Here is a 17,104-nt window from a genome sequence, read left to right on the forward strand (position 1 = left end):
GGTGGAGGGGACACAGTGATGATGGGAAAAGCGCTCCCAGCCGTGGTCCCCAAGCTCTACTGACCCACAGGCAGTAACACCAAGTCAGCAGTGTGCTGTGGACAGCTTTGCGCTGTCGTGGAGTAACTCTTCTACTTCCACAGCACTTCATTTTCTCTGCACAGGTCTGAAGATAACACGGGGCCAGCGTGCCAGACTACCCAAAAGACTTACTTTGTCTATTCTTTATTGAGGTCTGTTCTTCCTGGATTGTGGTGTCTGTGACTCTGGCAAAGGCAGTTGCTGTTGAACAATACCCATGATGAACCAAATATGACGAAACCATACTAGAAAATAAGAAAATACAAACAGATGAAGAGGCATTGGTAAAACAGTAATCACACTGGAGGAAAAAATCAACGCAACAGAAGTTGCACTTTCAGTGACCAAACTCAGCTTGCTTAGGACATAACCAGGGTCCTACTTCTGGGTCCAGGCAGTGTAAATTTATAAGATAGGCACCTGGTCCTCAGCAAACAGGAGGGAGGCAATAAATTCACCTTACGGGGGGGGAAAAAAAATTAAAACTCCCAGTGCATACATGGTATTTATTTATTTAATCACTGCTGGCCAAGGGTCACTTGCAAGAGCTCGGTACTGCGTTACTGCCAGTGACATCCTATATAGACATAAAATCGGAACCTCAGAGAGGCTCACGGCTTTCAAGTAGATCTCAAACAAAAGATTCTGGTCCTGAACTTCTTCCATCACTTATTTTGCCAGCAATTATATCTTTGGTAGTTGAATCTCCCTATGAATTCTACACGTTCACAGGTACTTTTATATGCTGATTTACAACGAGTAGATTGTCAGCATTGATTTTACAAACATTAAGTTCTATCTTCAAAAAATGTTGGGGGGAGGGTGAGGAAGTAGTATCCCTGTCAGAAAACAAACACAACAAAAACGTCTTTCTGAACAGACCATTTCTAAAGCACTTGTGCCTTCCCAGGATATGTCAGGTAAGTGTTAATGCTCATTGGACTTTTAACAAAACTTGAAATGCCAGCACAGGATTTCAAGGTTTCTAGTGATGAATCCCAAAATAGGCTTCTCATGATGAAGCTGGTATTGATCCAATCAAGTCACAGTTGAAAACATGCGTTCAACTTAGCTACTTTCAGTACAAGAAAGAAGTATTTTATGACTCAGCAATAATTTTCAGGCGTAACATTGTAAGCAGGTGTGTAATTTTTAAATCTGGTTTTAAAAACAACTGCTTCTGACCACTGTTGGTACAAGACACGCCCTTTGCCCCTGGCATGGTACAGACAGGCGTAATAAAGCGCTTCCCTCTCTGTGTCAAGCCCAGCAGCCAGGTCGCCCTGGCTCAGCCAGGCTGAAACACCGAACACGGCGATCCAGGCTGGCAGGAACCGAGGGGGAAAGCCAACTCTCGCTTCAGTGTAATTCAGTAGCCAGAGTCAGAGGCTCAACACTGCCAAGATCTAAATGCTCTACAAAGCTGCACAAAAACTGAGCTCCTCCCTATGCCACTTCTGCCCGTGGCATCCCAGGAAGCGTCCCTGCGTGGGTACACAGCGGTACTACACGCTGGTCACTATGCCAGGCTCATTTTCAGCAATGACTTATCAGTTCTGTGTCTCAGCTACTTACTACAGCAGCGCTGCACACTCTCAAACATTCACCAGGATGATGTTTACATCCAGGGGTGCCTCTCCTGAAGTTCTGGGGGAACATTATCACACTCCACTGTGACCTATGTGACACATTCATGCAGACAACAACAACCTTTCAGAATCCCAGGTTCTCCAAAGGAATAGTTTTTACCATTTGGGAGCCATGGCTGAAACTTGTTGAGAGCAGAAGTGCTCAAATCACAGGAGCAGCGATCTCTGTGCTGCACCCGGGCATGCTTCTCTCACCCAGAGCGGCCATGGTGCCGGTAGAGAGGCTTGTACCATCTGGGGCTTTTCTTCTTCAAAATAGAACTCGACTACATGCTTCTCTGTACAAATTACACAAAGTTCTCCTCGTTCTGCATGGTACCGCTTAGATTCTCAAACGAAAATACAAAGTCCTCCCGCTGAATCAGAAATAGGGACCTACACCGTTCTTCCTCCCATAATCAACCACTCCCATAATCAAGTCTCAGATGACTCCTACTCAGATTCTTCGTGGCAAGAGCTAAAAAGATTAGAGATCCTATAAGACTGTAACAACAGACAAAGAAGATGAGTTATCCATGTGAGTCCCTTTCAAGGTTTCAAGCACTTGAAAACCTTGTCAGATCAGCCTCTCTGGTGACAGCAGGAGTGCAACACAGATGAATGCATGATGCGATGCATCTTGTGATGCTTAACTGCACCGTTAGAGATTAAATAAGATACTGCGAAACCTACCAAAGCACAGGACAAGGTAACATTGTCCCAAGAGCTCCAAAGCAGCTCCAACCTGAAACAGCTGTACTACTAACGTGAGGACGAGCTCTGGCATAAGTCTGCCTACGGAGAGGAGGAAGATGAGAAACATAATGATGATTCTTAAAAAGAAGTTCAAAGGAGGTATGAAGAACTCCAGATCGGTGACCCTGACACCTCCACCATGCACGTCAGAAGAAACGATTCTGGAGCACACAAGGAACTAACACAGGGATAAACTGGTCCTGTTGCAGAAGAATCAACAGGTTTTGTAAAGGGAAGTCACGGCGCTCTAATTCGGTGACATTTTTGGAGGGAGTCAGGAAGCAGGCAGAAAAGAGAGACTTTTGCAGTCCACTTGGTTGTCCAAAGATATTTCACAGAGTCTTCCAGCAAAGGCTTTCGAAGAAACTGTGCTACCATGTGATAAAAGGAAAGGTGCGACCTGGCTAAATATTCAGTTAAATAACTGGGTGGCAAAAATTGGTCAGTTTTATGAGGGAAGGGAAAAAACACTCGAGTGCCACAGGAACCTGTGCTATTGACTTATTCATAAACCTAAGCTTGATGGACCAGTGCTCTGACCCAGTGCAGGTGCTTTTACGTTCAAAGATGCAGGACACAGACTTTTTTCTGAATAAGTTGCCTTTTGAGCATTAAGAACTAAGTATTTCCATTTAAATATCAATGAACCTCTTCATTCTCTTTGGCTGCTAAGCAAGCTTTCCAAAAGCAGATCCTGTCTTTCCACAGCCTGACAAGATGCGTTGCAGAGAGTGAAATGACCCCATAAAGTCAACAATCCAGTATATCAGAATGAAAATTAACGCTGAAGTCAACAACTTCACGAAGTTTTAAGTCTCTGAGCACATCCATGCTGAGTCAGACCAAACATCAGTTAGCCCAGTACTTGTACCTCCCAACTGGCAAAAGCAAATGCCTAGGAAAAAATAAAGGAATAAGGTACATATGAAATGATACTTTTCTCCATAACCCTTCCAGCTTCCAATAATGTGTCAGATACTTCCTGTTCCAGAGGTGGTATCTCTCTACATCGTAGCTCTGATAGATTTTTCTTTCTAATAACGTCTCCAGTCACTTTTTGAATCCATGCAGTTTTCACGGCATGTTATGGCAGAGAGTGTGAAAAAAACCCCACCTCCTTTATTTTTTCTAAATGTGCTATCTGGTTAACTTCACTGGATGCCCTTTAATTCTTGCAGTAGAAGAAACAATGAACAATTGTTCCTTCAGCACCTTCTGCAGGCTATTCAAGATTTTTTTTTTCATACTTCTGCCTTACCTCTCACAATCATATCCTTCAATGCTGTGGGGCTGTATATTTGTTCCTTGCCTTACATCCACCCCATACCTTTGCACATCCTGCCTGGGTTTTTCCCATGCTTTTCTCACTTCTACTACTTTTGGAGAGAAAGAATAGAAACACCACACGGTATTCATGTTAAGGGTGCACCACAAACTCACAGTGACAGAATTATTTTTGTCCTCTATTTTTCCCCTAACAAATCCTAGCATTATTTTTTTTTCTGCTTGCTACCAAAAAAATGAGCTGACATTTGTGTGCAATGATTCATCATAACCCAAAGATCTCATTCCTTCCTGGAGGGTGCCTTCTTCCCAGTCATTTCTGAACCCCCTCAGCAGCACAGACACTAGCAGCACACCTCCATGCACAACTCTACAGCCGCCTCCTCCTACAGTAACAAAACCTCACCCACTCATTCCCCCTCTTGTCTCTCTTTTAAACAATTCATAATCCGCACTGGGCCTCTGGCTGCATAGTCCTCCCTTAATTTGCAGCGAGGGAACTTCTCAAGGACTTCCAAGACAAAGATAGCAGCCCAAGAACCATATCCAAGTGCTTGCTGGCTCCTCTTCGCAAAACCCACGTCCTATTTCTCCATGTGCCCAATGCATCTACCTTTCAGTAGTGCTGCTACGGATTTGTCCAAACCAGACATCGAGGTTCTCTCAGCCCGTCGCTGCCTGACTCTCTTCTGAAACCCTTTATGAAACACGGCACCATACACACCATCCTCCCCTTCTCTTGAACCAAGGCAGTTTGGAGAGAAACTTTGTTCCACAGCCACAAGCTCACCTGTTTTCTCCTTGAGTCCCGTTAGGACTCCAGGTAAGTATCTGATCCCGGAGACTTTCTCCACTTTCCCTCACCTATTTTCTCCCAGTGCTTCTTTGACAGACACTTCAATCCCAGACACAGCCTCTGCCAAGTCCCTCACAAAGAAGCGTCCCAGCATGACAACCTACCTGATTTCTGGACACACAAGCAAAGAATTCAATTGGATATGGTCTTATCTTCCCCAACGCCTCTTTCTATACTGCAATCCTCTACAAGCCCTATAAACTCTCTGGCAGGCCTCCTGCTCCTGATTTTCTTGAAGAAAGATATTATTACTATTTTCAATAGCTTCTGCTAGTTGCTTTTCAAAGGCTTTACTGGTTGGCCTGAATTATCTGCAAATAACTAAATACAAGACTAGCAGAAAACAAGAACAATGACATGGATGTGATCATCACTGCCTCTAAGCCTCCTCGATGACAGTGACCAGTATCAGGTGTGTAGAGAAAGAATATAATAAAAAGGTGAAACACAGAGCTATCTGTAATCAGAAACAGAAGCGACACCCGTAAATTTCGGGTTTTAAAATATAACTGTGGAATTGGCCTCCATGAATTACTGTGAATATTTAAACGTGAATCTTTTAAAATCCAGTTATATTTAAAGTACCACAACTTTCTGCAGCAGCAAGTCACCATATACTTAGTGAAAAAAATACTAATTTTTTTCACGCCAGAAGGTGCTTTTTCTCTAATTCTGGTGTTTTGAGAAACAATGAATAATCACTTCCTAGCCATACTCTTCATGGTATATATAAGTGACTGGCAGACAACTACAGTCCATCTCCCTCAATTACCTCTTTCCAAGCTGTGGAGCCTTAGTCAACTCTTTCTTCAGGCAGAAGATATTCCTGACCTCTGACAACTCTTGTCAATTGTTCTCATCAAGTTCCACTCAATCCTTTTCGCAATGGGAAATGCATTCAATAAATTTATAAAGTGCTATAATTGTGTTTTCAGTTAGGTTGGTTTGGAAGACTTTGGTTTAGGCTATTTCTTGCTCTTTCATTTCTGAATTCAGCTGACTTACGTCCCGGCTTTTCTCCTATGCTAGAGTTTTTATGGTGTCCTCTCCATTCCCCTTCCCCCAGTGCATCACCTCAAAGTGTATGTTCTTCCATTCCTACAAGCTTTCATGCAGTCTTTGGCTGAAAACTTCTCCCATATCTTTTACATTTGAAACAGCAGCAATCTACACAGGGAAGACTATTAAACAACAAAACAGAGGGTAAAACAATTTGAGCAAAATGCACTGACTGGCAATTTTTGCCATAAGAAAGCATAAATTAGCATTTAAAAAGTATGTAAAGCCTAAGAAAACAAAAGAAGCTGAACACCAGAACAGTGACTTACTTCTGCAGCATGGCTTGCCACTCGCCTAGTCTGTCTCCTATGGGAAACCGCTTAATGGTGCTCTGAATCTTCGCTCGCCACTCCCTCATGTAGTCCTCAATGTCGAACACAAATGGCTGCTGCCCAAAGTTGGCATCGACTATCTCTCCTGGAGTCTGGAGACCCACTGTAGGGTAGAGATTTGACTGGGAAGGAAGAAAAAGAAACCTACATTAAACCCAGCTTTCTCTTTCTGGTTCCAGTTGCATGGTTTGGTAAGACAAAAGAGCTGCTCTTTAAATTGAAACATGTAATGGAAGAGGAAGGGGCAACGGCCCTTTAGGTACATACACCTCAAGGAACCCCATGACTTATCGTGCAGCTATCAAAAGTTATTGCATAAAACCAGAACAATGGGATCAATCCTCCAGCAGTCTGTGATCGATCCACGACTGCTGTCTATGGCGTGCCCGCTTTCTGGCTTAGTTTTCTGCAATTTCTACCAAAGTTCAACAGTCAGTAAATAATAATAATTTAAAAAAAAATGAAAGGGGCATCATCTCAATCAGCAGATCTAAGTGTTCTCCACTGTTCCAACTGAACTCTCTTATTCCTTGGAAGCTGCTGTTTAAATATTTTACATCTTTGATGAAAAGAGAACAGATGGTAGTGGAGCTCTGAGGTTAGGTCTTTGATGATCCCAAGACAGCAAGCCATCCACACGAGAAATTCCACTACTGATAGATGAATTTCATTTTAAGACCAAGCATATGGATCCAAATGGGAGTTCTGACACCCACCCCCACCCTGAAACATGGGGAAAAGAAAAAGGTTTCCACTGTGAAAATACCTCTAAAATTCAGCCAGTAATTCAGCTTCCAAAGACGACAATCTAATTGAAAACAGGTGGTAAAAGTCTAATTAGAAGTTCTCTGAATTCAGGTTATTTTAGGAATAAGCTTATAGATACCAATTGAATCCCTAAGCCCATTTAAATACAGGAAAAAGAAAGGGCGTCAGAAAAGGTAGAGGGATGCCTGGTTCTCACTCTGGATCACATTTTTTAAGAGCGTGTTCCATTCACTGTCATGTTACTTTTCTGCAGCACAAATTACTTTTCTGTTTGCACCACAAACTTCACTAATCCTCCGCTTCGGAGCATCTGCTGATAGCTTGCGGGGTGTAGGAAGAAATCTCTCTTATGCCACTCATGAACCGTTTGGTGTTGGGTTTTTTCACTTTGCTTTAACACGCTGGAGACTGCCACAGCCAGAAACCAGACAAGGCACAGGGATGCACATAGTGAACCTCAAGTCTGGAAGGTGCCTGGTTGCGGTGTCTTGCTCATGGTTGAACCCATGTCAGACGTTAGATCACTGGAGGAGCAGACCTCTCTCCCCAGGTCAAATCAGCGAGAACTACTACTGGTGGTTAGATGGTCATCCTGAAGAAAGCTAGGATGATTCTCTTGTCCCCTATAGCAAGGGGAATGGGCTTTCCTACATTACCTGCAAAAATTTATTCAAATAATTCTTCACTATTGCAGAGACCTGAAACATTGGCAATGTCACCGATCTCCCCTTGAGAACTACTGTAGTGGTGGATTTTACTTTTTACTGAAGGTATTAAGATTGTTACGAGGTGGAACTCAGCAGAATCCTAATCACATTAGCAAAAATGGAGGCAGCATGTCGTGGGAAGTGATTACTGCTCTCTGCTTTCACTACTGCGTGGCTACATCTGCAGTACTTACTTGGTTCACCCCCTCCACATCCACATTCCCAGGACAAGAAAGACATTCACAAATGGGGTCCAGCAGAGTTCTGCTAAGATGGTCAGAGGGCTAGAGCGCATGGCATACAAGGAGAGGCTGAGGGAATTAGCTTGGAGAAGAAAAGGCAAAAAGAAAAATCTAACCGCAAGTCTTCCACTCCCAAAAGGGAGGTGATAAAAAAGACGGAGACAGATTCCTTTCAGAGGTGCTCAGTGAAAGGGCAATGGGCACAAGTTGCAGCCAGGGAAATTCTGATGGGGCCTAAGGAAGAAATTCTTCCTTGTAAGGATGATTAAAGACTGGAACAGGTTCCCAGAGAGATGCAGCATCTCTGTCCTTAGAGATTTTCAAAACTCAACTGGATAAGGTCCTGGCCATCCTCTTCTACCTTTGAAATTATCAAATCTCAAAAAACAAAGGAAAAAATGAATCTATAAATACAGGCTGGAAATGGAAATCAGGAATCAGGATGATTGCATCACTGCTGACTCAGCACACCTCCTCCTTTCCTATCCTCACACCAAGGAAGTCGCTGGGTTAGAGGTGTGTGCAAAGAAAATACAGCATGATGAAGGAGGAGCTACCAGAGGAAAACGTAGTATTTAAAGTCAGTCTCTCCTTTCTTTCAAACCTAGCTGACAAGAAAATATCTCTAATGAGGGATCAGATTTTTTCCACAGTCCATACTTTAGATATTTTATCAATTTAACTTTTTAGTATTATGAACCCAAGGACTTCCAAAGCCAGGAATCAGACCCCCAAAATACATGGAAGTTAGAAGTAAAAAACCCCATATTTTTCGGCCACTTTTGCCTATGTTCATCTTTGCGGGGAAGCTGGCTACCCCCAACTTGTCTCAAATCATCTCCAAGTTAAAATTCCATTTTTCACATGCAGGATGTGTCCTCTCTGTTCAGCAGCTCTTGGGAAGTACACGGTTCTCCACCACTCTGCCAGACACAGGGAGACACCACCACAGAGCCCACGGACCGGGCAGATGCTTCTCCTGCCAAGTTCTTCAGGAACACCTTCCCCGTGACTTTTGGACCACCTCTTGCCTCTGATGTTGGTGGCCAGTTGCTCACAACCCCCTAGTTCATCCTGACTTGTTTTTTAACCTCCTTGTCCCTTTGTGCCCTGCAATCCCACCCTGGGCTCTTCCACATTCTGCTTTTTTACATTTCCTATTGTTTCAACACACCACCAGGCAGGATAAACCTGATATGGGCTTGTGTAAGTAAGAGAGTTACGCCTAAGCATTGACTTAAATTGGTGAAAAAGGGGAAAACCCCCTCTGTGGGATATTCACTTCCATTTGCAAGCAGTTATTTTTGTATTAACTTCAACCTGTGCTAAGCCAAAATGTGATTTTTTCCCTCACTGTATATTTGTACAGATGCAGACACTCTTTAGAGGGAACTGAAACAAGCTGAAGCAAATATGCTTCGCTCTGTGTGAGAATTATCACAATAAAATGTGGTTTTCAACTGAAAGTATCCATTTCAACTTCCTAATATTGCAAATACTGCAAAATATTGTCTTCATCATTTGCCTCTGAAAGGGGAATTTTGCAATAAGCACTTCAAGGAAACAATTTCTAGACTGGTAACGTTTTGAAGGGTCAAATTAATTTCTTGTGTAATCTCACTGACATACCAACCCTAGAAGTTATTTAAGCTTGAAAGGTGTAAAAGTAATGGCGCTTACTGGCCAAGCTTCTCACTGATGTGTGCTAGCCGTCAGCTTCAACATCACATAGGCTGTAATGCAAGAAAAAGCTTTCAACCTACAGCCCCTCCCTGGGGGATTTCAGTAATTATGGAACAGAGCCAGAGCCCAAAAATGGGTGTCAAGCTGCTCAAACCAGAGAATCTCAAGGGTCACTCAGGTAAGACTGCTGTTTCCATTCCTGTTCGCAGTTAAATTTTTAGACTGCAGCTTTAGCAGGTGAAGAACACAGATTGCATTCTGTATCTTTCATATGACAGATGTTTTCTCTTCTTTACCTTATAATGAATGGATATTGTGTTTGAGCCTGGATCACAATGCTACAATAAATTAAAAATACCACTTGCACGTTATATCAGTTTCAAATTCCCTAATACCTCAAGACTTCTACAATCTCTGACAATAGTCATTATATTTAAACCAAAAGTCTATCTTGAGTTTGGCATCCCCTTCTTCAGGAAAGGGCAGTAACCTCAACTGTTTGGAAGAACAACCAAGGGAGGGAGCAAAAAGGGCCAGAAAAGGACATGGAATACACAGGCATCTGCAAGGGTGAGGGAAGAAAGCAGTAATTCAAGGGAAGGATATTGGAAAAGCAGGATGGGAATGATGGAAGTCAGGTGCAGGCATCCTTAGGATGAAGCTGCCAACACAGCAGCTGAGCCATTTAGCACATGGAGAGGAATGTCCAAAATCCACACGGAGGCAGAAGTCTCCTGTCCTTGCTCACATCCACAGTGAGGGGGTGGAATGACCCAGTCAGGCTTCTCTTGCCCCCTTTTTAAAAACAAATTATCTCATGGAGAGTAATTCTCAAGAGCAGGAGGCCTATAGGGCATCCACTATTCTCCTTCCTGGCCCAGAAAAACAGGGTTATGGACTAGTTGCTGCTGTAAAGGCCAGAAGGAGATTTCCACGGAAAACATCTCTGCAAACTCTGGCTGGTAAAAGGCACAGAGATACCATTTAACCATGTGAAACTCTGCCACGAGGCATGTGAATAGCTGATCCCAAAAAACACCTGACCAGATCTTCCTCCAGTTTAACACTAAAACAAGTCTCCTCTGCACAGGACAAATAAACAAGCATGAGATCCTGTGAGGGTGATCTGGTGAGATCAAGAAACAGCAGGATGGGGGGATGTCCTGGGCTCAAGAGGGTTTTGAATCCAATCTCAGCAGCACTGCAAGACCTCGCTGCTGCAAGAGCCCTTCTGTCTGGTCTGCTCCCACGCATCTTCCCCAGCTGGTCCTCCCCTATTGTAATAGAGACTCAACACCGGTGTGAGCAGCCTACAAGTGCACATTAAATGTATACGTCAGCTCACCGTGCACTCCTGGATCAAAAGGATGCAAATTGAGCTAAGCAGGACAGGTAATTTCAGCAACACTTTAGCTGTAAACAACAAAACAATGGTATGTGTGTTTGATAGCTATTTTTGATTGATAAGAGCCTAAATAGTAATTATCCATCTATCCCCATGAAGACTGCTCTCGTCTCAGAAGCAGTCTAGCCAAAGAGAAGACAAAGTGGTGAAAAAATTAGAAGGAATATAGTAAAACTGTGACTCCTAATGTAATCTATATGCACAGGGAAAACAAAGAGCACCTAAAACTAAGGGGTATATCATAGAAACCTCTTCTTGCCATGGATGCAAGGCTGTCACAAGACCTCACACCAGAAGGTTAATATTCAGAGACAGGTAAAATATTCTTTTACTTTAATAAGCTGTACTTGGACCAAGGGAATAAACTACTGTGAAACAACCCACATAAAGAGGGTTTCTGGTTTAGAATACGCTGCAACGTTACCAAATTCAAAGAGCCTAGGAACAAAAAAAAACCCTGTATTGACAGCTGATGTGAAAAGGCAAATATAAATAACTGGAATGTCCTTCAGCGCAGACACTGGCTGGGGTATGGGAGAGATCTGTAAAGCCATAATTCCCATTGGGAAGGTGAACAGGGAGTGCTAGTCATTATTTCACACAACACAAAAATTAGAGGAACAAAATAAATTTTTCGGCAGGAGGTGCAAAACAAAGAAAAACAAGCTTTCTTCCACACAACATGGAAGTCAGCCAAGAAAACTGATCGCTTTGGAGGCCTAAACAAGTTATGGAAACTAAGAACTTCCTCAGAGGAAATTCATTTGGCGTTATTAAGTACAAAGACAGAAGTGCAACCGCTGGGACAAGAAGTTCTATGTATGAGAGAAATGGATGCAGTGGATGTATTGGTGTATGCCCGACCTGTTTTATCTTCTTTTCCTAAACACCTGCTCCTTGTCCAGGAACACTTGGGTCTGAAAAAGAGCAACCATTTTTTTGTTCATGACCTACTGTGAAAGTCGTGCTTTTCTAAGACCCGACTAGATGTTATTGCCTGGTGTAACTCGGCTGGTGTCACTGCCCTCAAGAGTAACTCAGTATCGGGGTTGGTGAATCAGAGGAGTAACTATCAACCCCACACGGGTGCCAAATACATTCCTCCAGCAATTCCACGAGCTGGTTACTCATCACGGGGGGAGGCTCGACAAAAACCTGTGCAATGAGCCAGCTGAGCCTGACCTTCATTCTCAGAAATATCCTAAGCACACCGTGGAAAGGGAACAACTCCACCACGGCTGCAAGACTTGGATGAGATAGGAAGAAGCTGCGAATGGTATCATCAGGCATTTTTGGGCTCTCTGACGATGGGACATGAGAGGCTACTCAATGACTTTGCACATACGCTCCCCACCGTCGAAGCTGCATTTGGAAGATAGTGACCTGTAATGTAGTTTGAATCCTCGCTTTAATTCCAGGAGAAGGAGCAACATATTCTTAGAGGTGGTGAGGGATGAGAGGAGGCATGTGAGTGGCCCACAAACCCAGCCACAGGATTACGAAGTTTCAGAAAAAGGAGCATCCACATCATTCAGTAATGTGCATTACCGTTTTTTAACAGGGCATCAAGCAGAAAAAAAAAATCACCCCCCCACACTCTTCCCCCTCCCTTCTGTTTGCATCCTTAGTTAAAATACTGAAAATAAGTGTACTTACAGGGAGGTCTGTAAAGGCTATACCTGTGGGGGGAAAAATATTAGAATTAAAAAGACAAAGGATATTTTTCCCTGCTTGGCTACATCCTTAATATTCTACATAACGTTACTGCATTTCAATAAATCCCAGCTCTGACCCTGCATTTCACCACCTGTCATATTTAGAAGTAATTTCCCTCCCCAGCCCCCTCCTCTGCAAGGTTTTGCATCTGGAGAAAAGTTCAGGGAAAAGCCTCAATGTTTCAGACATGTCTCCCAGAAATTGGACTTTCTAAAAAGCAGCTCCTCTTTTCTTTGTTTCTCCTTTTGTTACTACGAAGGAGTTTTCAAGACTCACTTTGGCTTTAGAAACAGTTTTACTATAATGTTGCTTCGGTTTAGGCTATAACTACTACTCCTTACCAGCCAGAGAGACATGAATGAACATTCAACGCTTTGTGTTACAGCCAGGGAACAGCCTTGCGACAGGACCAAGCTGCAGCCAGGAGCACCTGAGAAATACTGTGCAAAGAACAGCTTCATCCTCAACTATGCTGCTACAGTTCCAAACATAAGAGATGGAAAAAAGTGTATGGTTTCCCTTTTCGTTTATATTTGGCATCCCAGAAAAGAGATACCTACTTAAGCAGAGGCAGCCATTGCCTAGGATCGCTAACAGAGTTGTGGCCAGAGACAACGCTCAGCTACAGTCAGGCTACCTCCGGGCACAGCTCTGCGTCTGATTTAGATGCGAGCTACCGCTCCGGAGGAGGGTGCCTCTCCTCCCTCTCCCGCGGCGTGTGTCCCTGCATGGGTGAGATCCAGCAGCCGGGCAGCAGCCCGGTGAGATGGATCGGCCAGTGACAGCAGCTCTAACCCACGGGTTTTGGGTCATCCTCATCAACAGCACAGGGGAAACCGCTGCCATGCCCTGTTCACCTTATCAGGCTGAGCTTAATTCATGTTTTAGGCTAACATTCCAGGAGTCAATCTAGAAGCTGCGGTCTTGCCCCAGGCATGCTCCCAGCAATGCTTTCTGTCCCCAGCCAGAGGAAGGCTGGTACCCACACCAGTATGGCCAGTTCTCGCACATGTCGCGCCTCTCAGTCCCTTCTGGGTGGCAATGAAACAGCTGCACAGAAGCAGGAGCACATCATTCTCTGTTTTTAGTGTTAGGACTATTTTAGCCAAGAGCTGCAATGTAATGTTACCAGATCAGCCTGAAATGGTAATTTAAACCATTTTAAAAGTCAACAAAGGAAGCAAATAATTACTATTCGAAACAGCACAGATCCAAAATCAAATGCTCGGAAAAAAATCCTGAGTATTTTACTAAATAAATAGTCAATAAGGTTTAATTAACATCCTGGCAGATAGCCAACACGGTTTAATTAACATCATGTCAGTTTGGACCTTGTCTGTTGAGTAGCCTCTCTACAACCCAACCAAAAATTGTGTTACAGGTGATGTTGAATACCTGGCTGAGAAAAATGCTCAGGAAGCATTTCTCTCGCCCCAGTTCTTTGCCCCAGTGTTGTTCGTCACTCAAACCTGTTCTTCACTTTGCACTTGTTTTGCTCAACTGGATGAAAGCTTGTTTCTACCCTTACACCAGAATGAGGCCAACCTCCTTGCGTCTACACCCCACTGGAGTCCTCCCCTGCCACCCAGGATCACTCAGAGCCAAAGGTGGCCTGGCTTTCCCATGACAACTCGTGTAGCTGTACAGCTGGGAGCTGCATCCAGCACACAGGCAAGCATACGATTTTCGAGTGGACTACAAGGTGGGTGGAAAATTGGCTGGACTGTCAGGATCGAAGTGTTGTGATCAGCAGCTCAAAGTCCAAGTGTTGTCCCTCAGGGATCAATGGTAGGGCCAATACAGTTTAATGTCTCTACTTATGACCTGACGATGGGATGGCGTGCACCCTCAGCAGGTTCACAGATATTACCAAATGGGAGAGTGGACAATACGCTGGAGGGCATACTGCTATTCAGAAGGACCTCAAAAGGCTGGATCCAGCACAAACCTCATGAAGCTCAACAAAAGCAATTGAAGAGCCCTTCCGCCAGGTTGTAATATTCCCAGAAACCAGGACAGGCTGGGGCCGAGTGGAGAGAAAGCAGATCTGCAGAAAATGCTGCTGGGCAACAAGTTGAGCAGGAGTGAGCAGTGGGTCCTTGCAGTGAAGCAGGTCAACCACATCCTGGGCTGTATTAGTAAGAGTGTAGCCGGAGCTGTATGAGTAAGCTGGGCTGTATTACTAAGAGTGTAGGTTAAAGGAAGGGATTGCTCCCTTCTCTTCAACAGTTTGCGTCTAAACTTGGGAGTATGATGTTCACTTTTGGGCTCCCCAACACAAGACAGACAGCAAAACTGGAATGAGTCCAGCAGAGGCCAACAAGATGAAGAGAGGCTATGGGAAATTGGGTTGTTCAGTCTTATTCAGGGGTTGTTCAGTACACCTACCTAATGGGAGGGTACAGAAAAGACAGAGCCAGACTTTTCCCAGAGATGCAACAGGACGCAGGAGGCAACAGAGACAAGCTGCAACTTGGGAAATTCTGATTAGATCTTAGGAGGGAAAAATTCAGTATGAATGTGGTCAAACACTGAATCAGCGGACCAGAAAAGCCCCCTGGGGGATCTCCATTTTTGGAGACAGTAAAAACTTGATGAGTTTCTGAGTACCATGATCTAGTTGGTCCTGCTTTCAGCAGGGCGTTGGATGCATGACCTCCTGAAATCCCTCCCAATGAAAATTACTCTATGATTCTATAAATAAACTTATTACACTGTCTTTAAATTAAGGCATTTATATGTTTTGCATCCTCTATTACGTAACTAAGACCAATAAAATGCTTTACGCGTACAGAACTAGATCTGTTGCACAAATATGTTTGCTTAGAGAGTTCATCCTGAAACTGTACTGCTACACACCTGCATCCAAACAAAGTCAACAGCAGAAAGCGAAAAAATCACAGCTTTAACTAGGCAGCTGAATTTGAAACTACTCTCTTTCTCTGCAGCACCTCCAAAGCCTGGATCCAATCTAAAATAGCACACTTCATAAATTTAAAGACGTAAGAACTTCAAGAGGTCAGGAAGCATGAGCAAGCATGTGAAGAGCCTCTCCTGTAAGTCCACGATGTTAATCTGATAATCAAGACAGTGATAGAAAAACATGAAATGAAGGTTGAGTGCTGGGGGACAGTGAGATCGACACCTTCACCTGCCATCTAACCACAAGACTTTCACCTTTCCATGACTAACACGCACTTACACGCATCTCCATGCATACAACATGCTTGAGGACCTTCTAGCCCAACTCTACCCTCCACCCACAACAACCATCCTGTCTGCCTCACAGTTGGCCATTTTCTTCACAATACATTTCAGAATTCAATTTGCACAAGACAACATACATTTGGGTGATCAGCCACAACACTCCACTTTGTATATGGCAGGGTACTCTTCCAGATTCTGTTTAGGTAACCGTAATTCAGAGAATGCAAAAGCAGTGCTGATGGATTGCAATAAGCAACAATACATTCAGCAAGATGGGCATCTTAAAGAGTAGACTAGGAAATGTCAACCCATGAAACACCTGAATACTTCTACAACTTGCTGCTGAGGAGAAGCACTATTAAACCCACACAGCTCTTGGAAACAGTTATGCTCCAATCAAGCCACTCAGGTAAAATTGTTCTTACAGAGAAACAAGGCTGTAGCCAAGTTTGATATTTCCCATTCATTTAAAATTTGGTTCATCTAAAGTCTTGTTTTAAACCTTCCAATGCTCTTGCTCTCTGCAAACTTCGTTTGAAGGTTTGAGGACAAACCTATTAAACCTGGGATGGACATCTGTGGATCTCTATGACAAGCAGATTTCTTCATTATCCCTAATGTTCCTATTAAAATCTAAACTGGTTGCAGAATGGGTATTTTACTTTACAGGTTAACTTGGTCTTTCCAAGGGCCTGCACTAGAACTCAGACAGGCTACGGGAAGTTTTCTATGCCAAGATTCAGAGGGCTGCATGCTCTTTTTATAGTCCTGCTGCTCCATTTACCTTGGTCTGCTGTCAAAGTCTGAGATCTGAAACACTCGTACATTGGTCCCTAGCAACCTCATCCACTTAATCCCAGAGACCTGTAGCAGTCACATTCCCATATCATTTTCTATGTCCAAGACTCTCTGCTTAATAGCTGGAGCCCCAACATTTCTCACATCTCTCCCGCTTTTTCTCCTACTTAACCCTCACCATACTCCTAGCCACATCTCATCATGTTTTTTACTGCCAGGACTCTGCTCAGAACTTGTTAAAAGCATTTCATCAGCAGCCAGAAGACATTCAAGACATTTTCCAGAACAGAGAATTAAGACTACATACGATGTCAAACAGTTTTCATGTGACGTCTCCAAACAAAGTTCAAGACTTAGCTCCAACCAGAACATCCAGAATTTGTGATGGCCAAGAAAACAGTTCTTATACAGTGCTCCTGATGGATCTGATTAAATGGAAAAGTATGGAGACAATGGAAGATCATAGTTAAGCAACAGGAGAAACTGCAAGAAAAACAAAGGGGGGGTGTCTAATTAACAGATGAAAAGGAGAGGATGAAACGGTGAAGAGAGACATGGTGAAGAGAGAATATCATCTTTAGG

At 43.6% G+C, this 17,104-nt stretch overlaps 1 protein-coding gene across 1 annotated transcript in view; it reads right to left on the bottom strand.

Moving 5' to 3' along the window:
* The window catches only part of RANBP10 (RAN binding protein 10), a 34,011-nt gene that overhangs the window by 11,838 nt on the left and 5,069 nt on the right, over positions 1–17,104 (bottom strand). The window contains exons 3-5 of the mRNA XM_009580501.1: positions 12,458–12,480; positions 5,934–6,118; positions 214–326 (exon numbers count right to left, since the gene is read on the bottom strand). Of these exons, the coding sequence (XP_009578796.1) occupies positions 214–326; positions 5,934–6,118; positions 12,458–12,480 (321 nt within the window). The remainder of the gene's footprint in view (positions 1–213; positions 327–5,933; positions 6,119–12,457; positions 12,481–17,104) is intronic.

The sequence above is a fragment of the Fulmarus glacialis genome, unplaced genomic scaffold (genome assembly GCF_000690835.1).
Source record: "Fulmarus glacialis isolate BGI_N327 unplaced genomic scaffold, ASM69083v1 scaffold2346, whole genome shotgun sequence".
Taxonomy (NCBI): Eukaryota; Metazoa; Chordata; class Aves; order Procellariiformes; family Procellariidae; genus Fulmarus; species Fulmarus glacialis.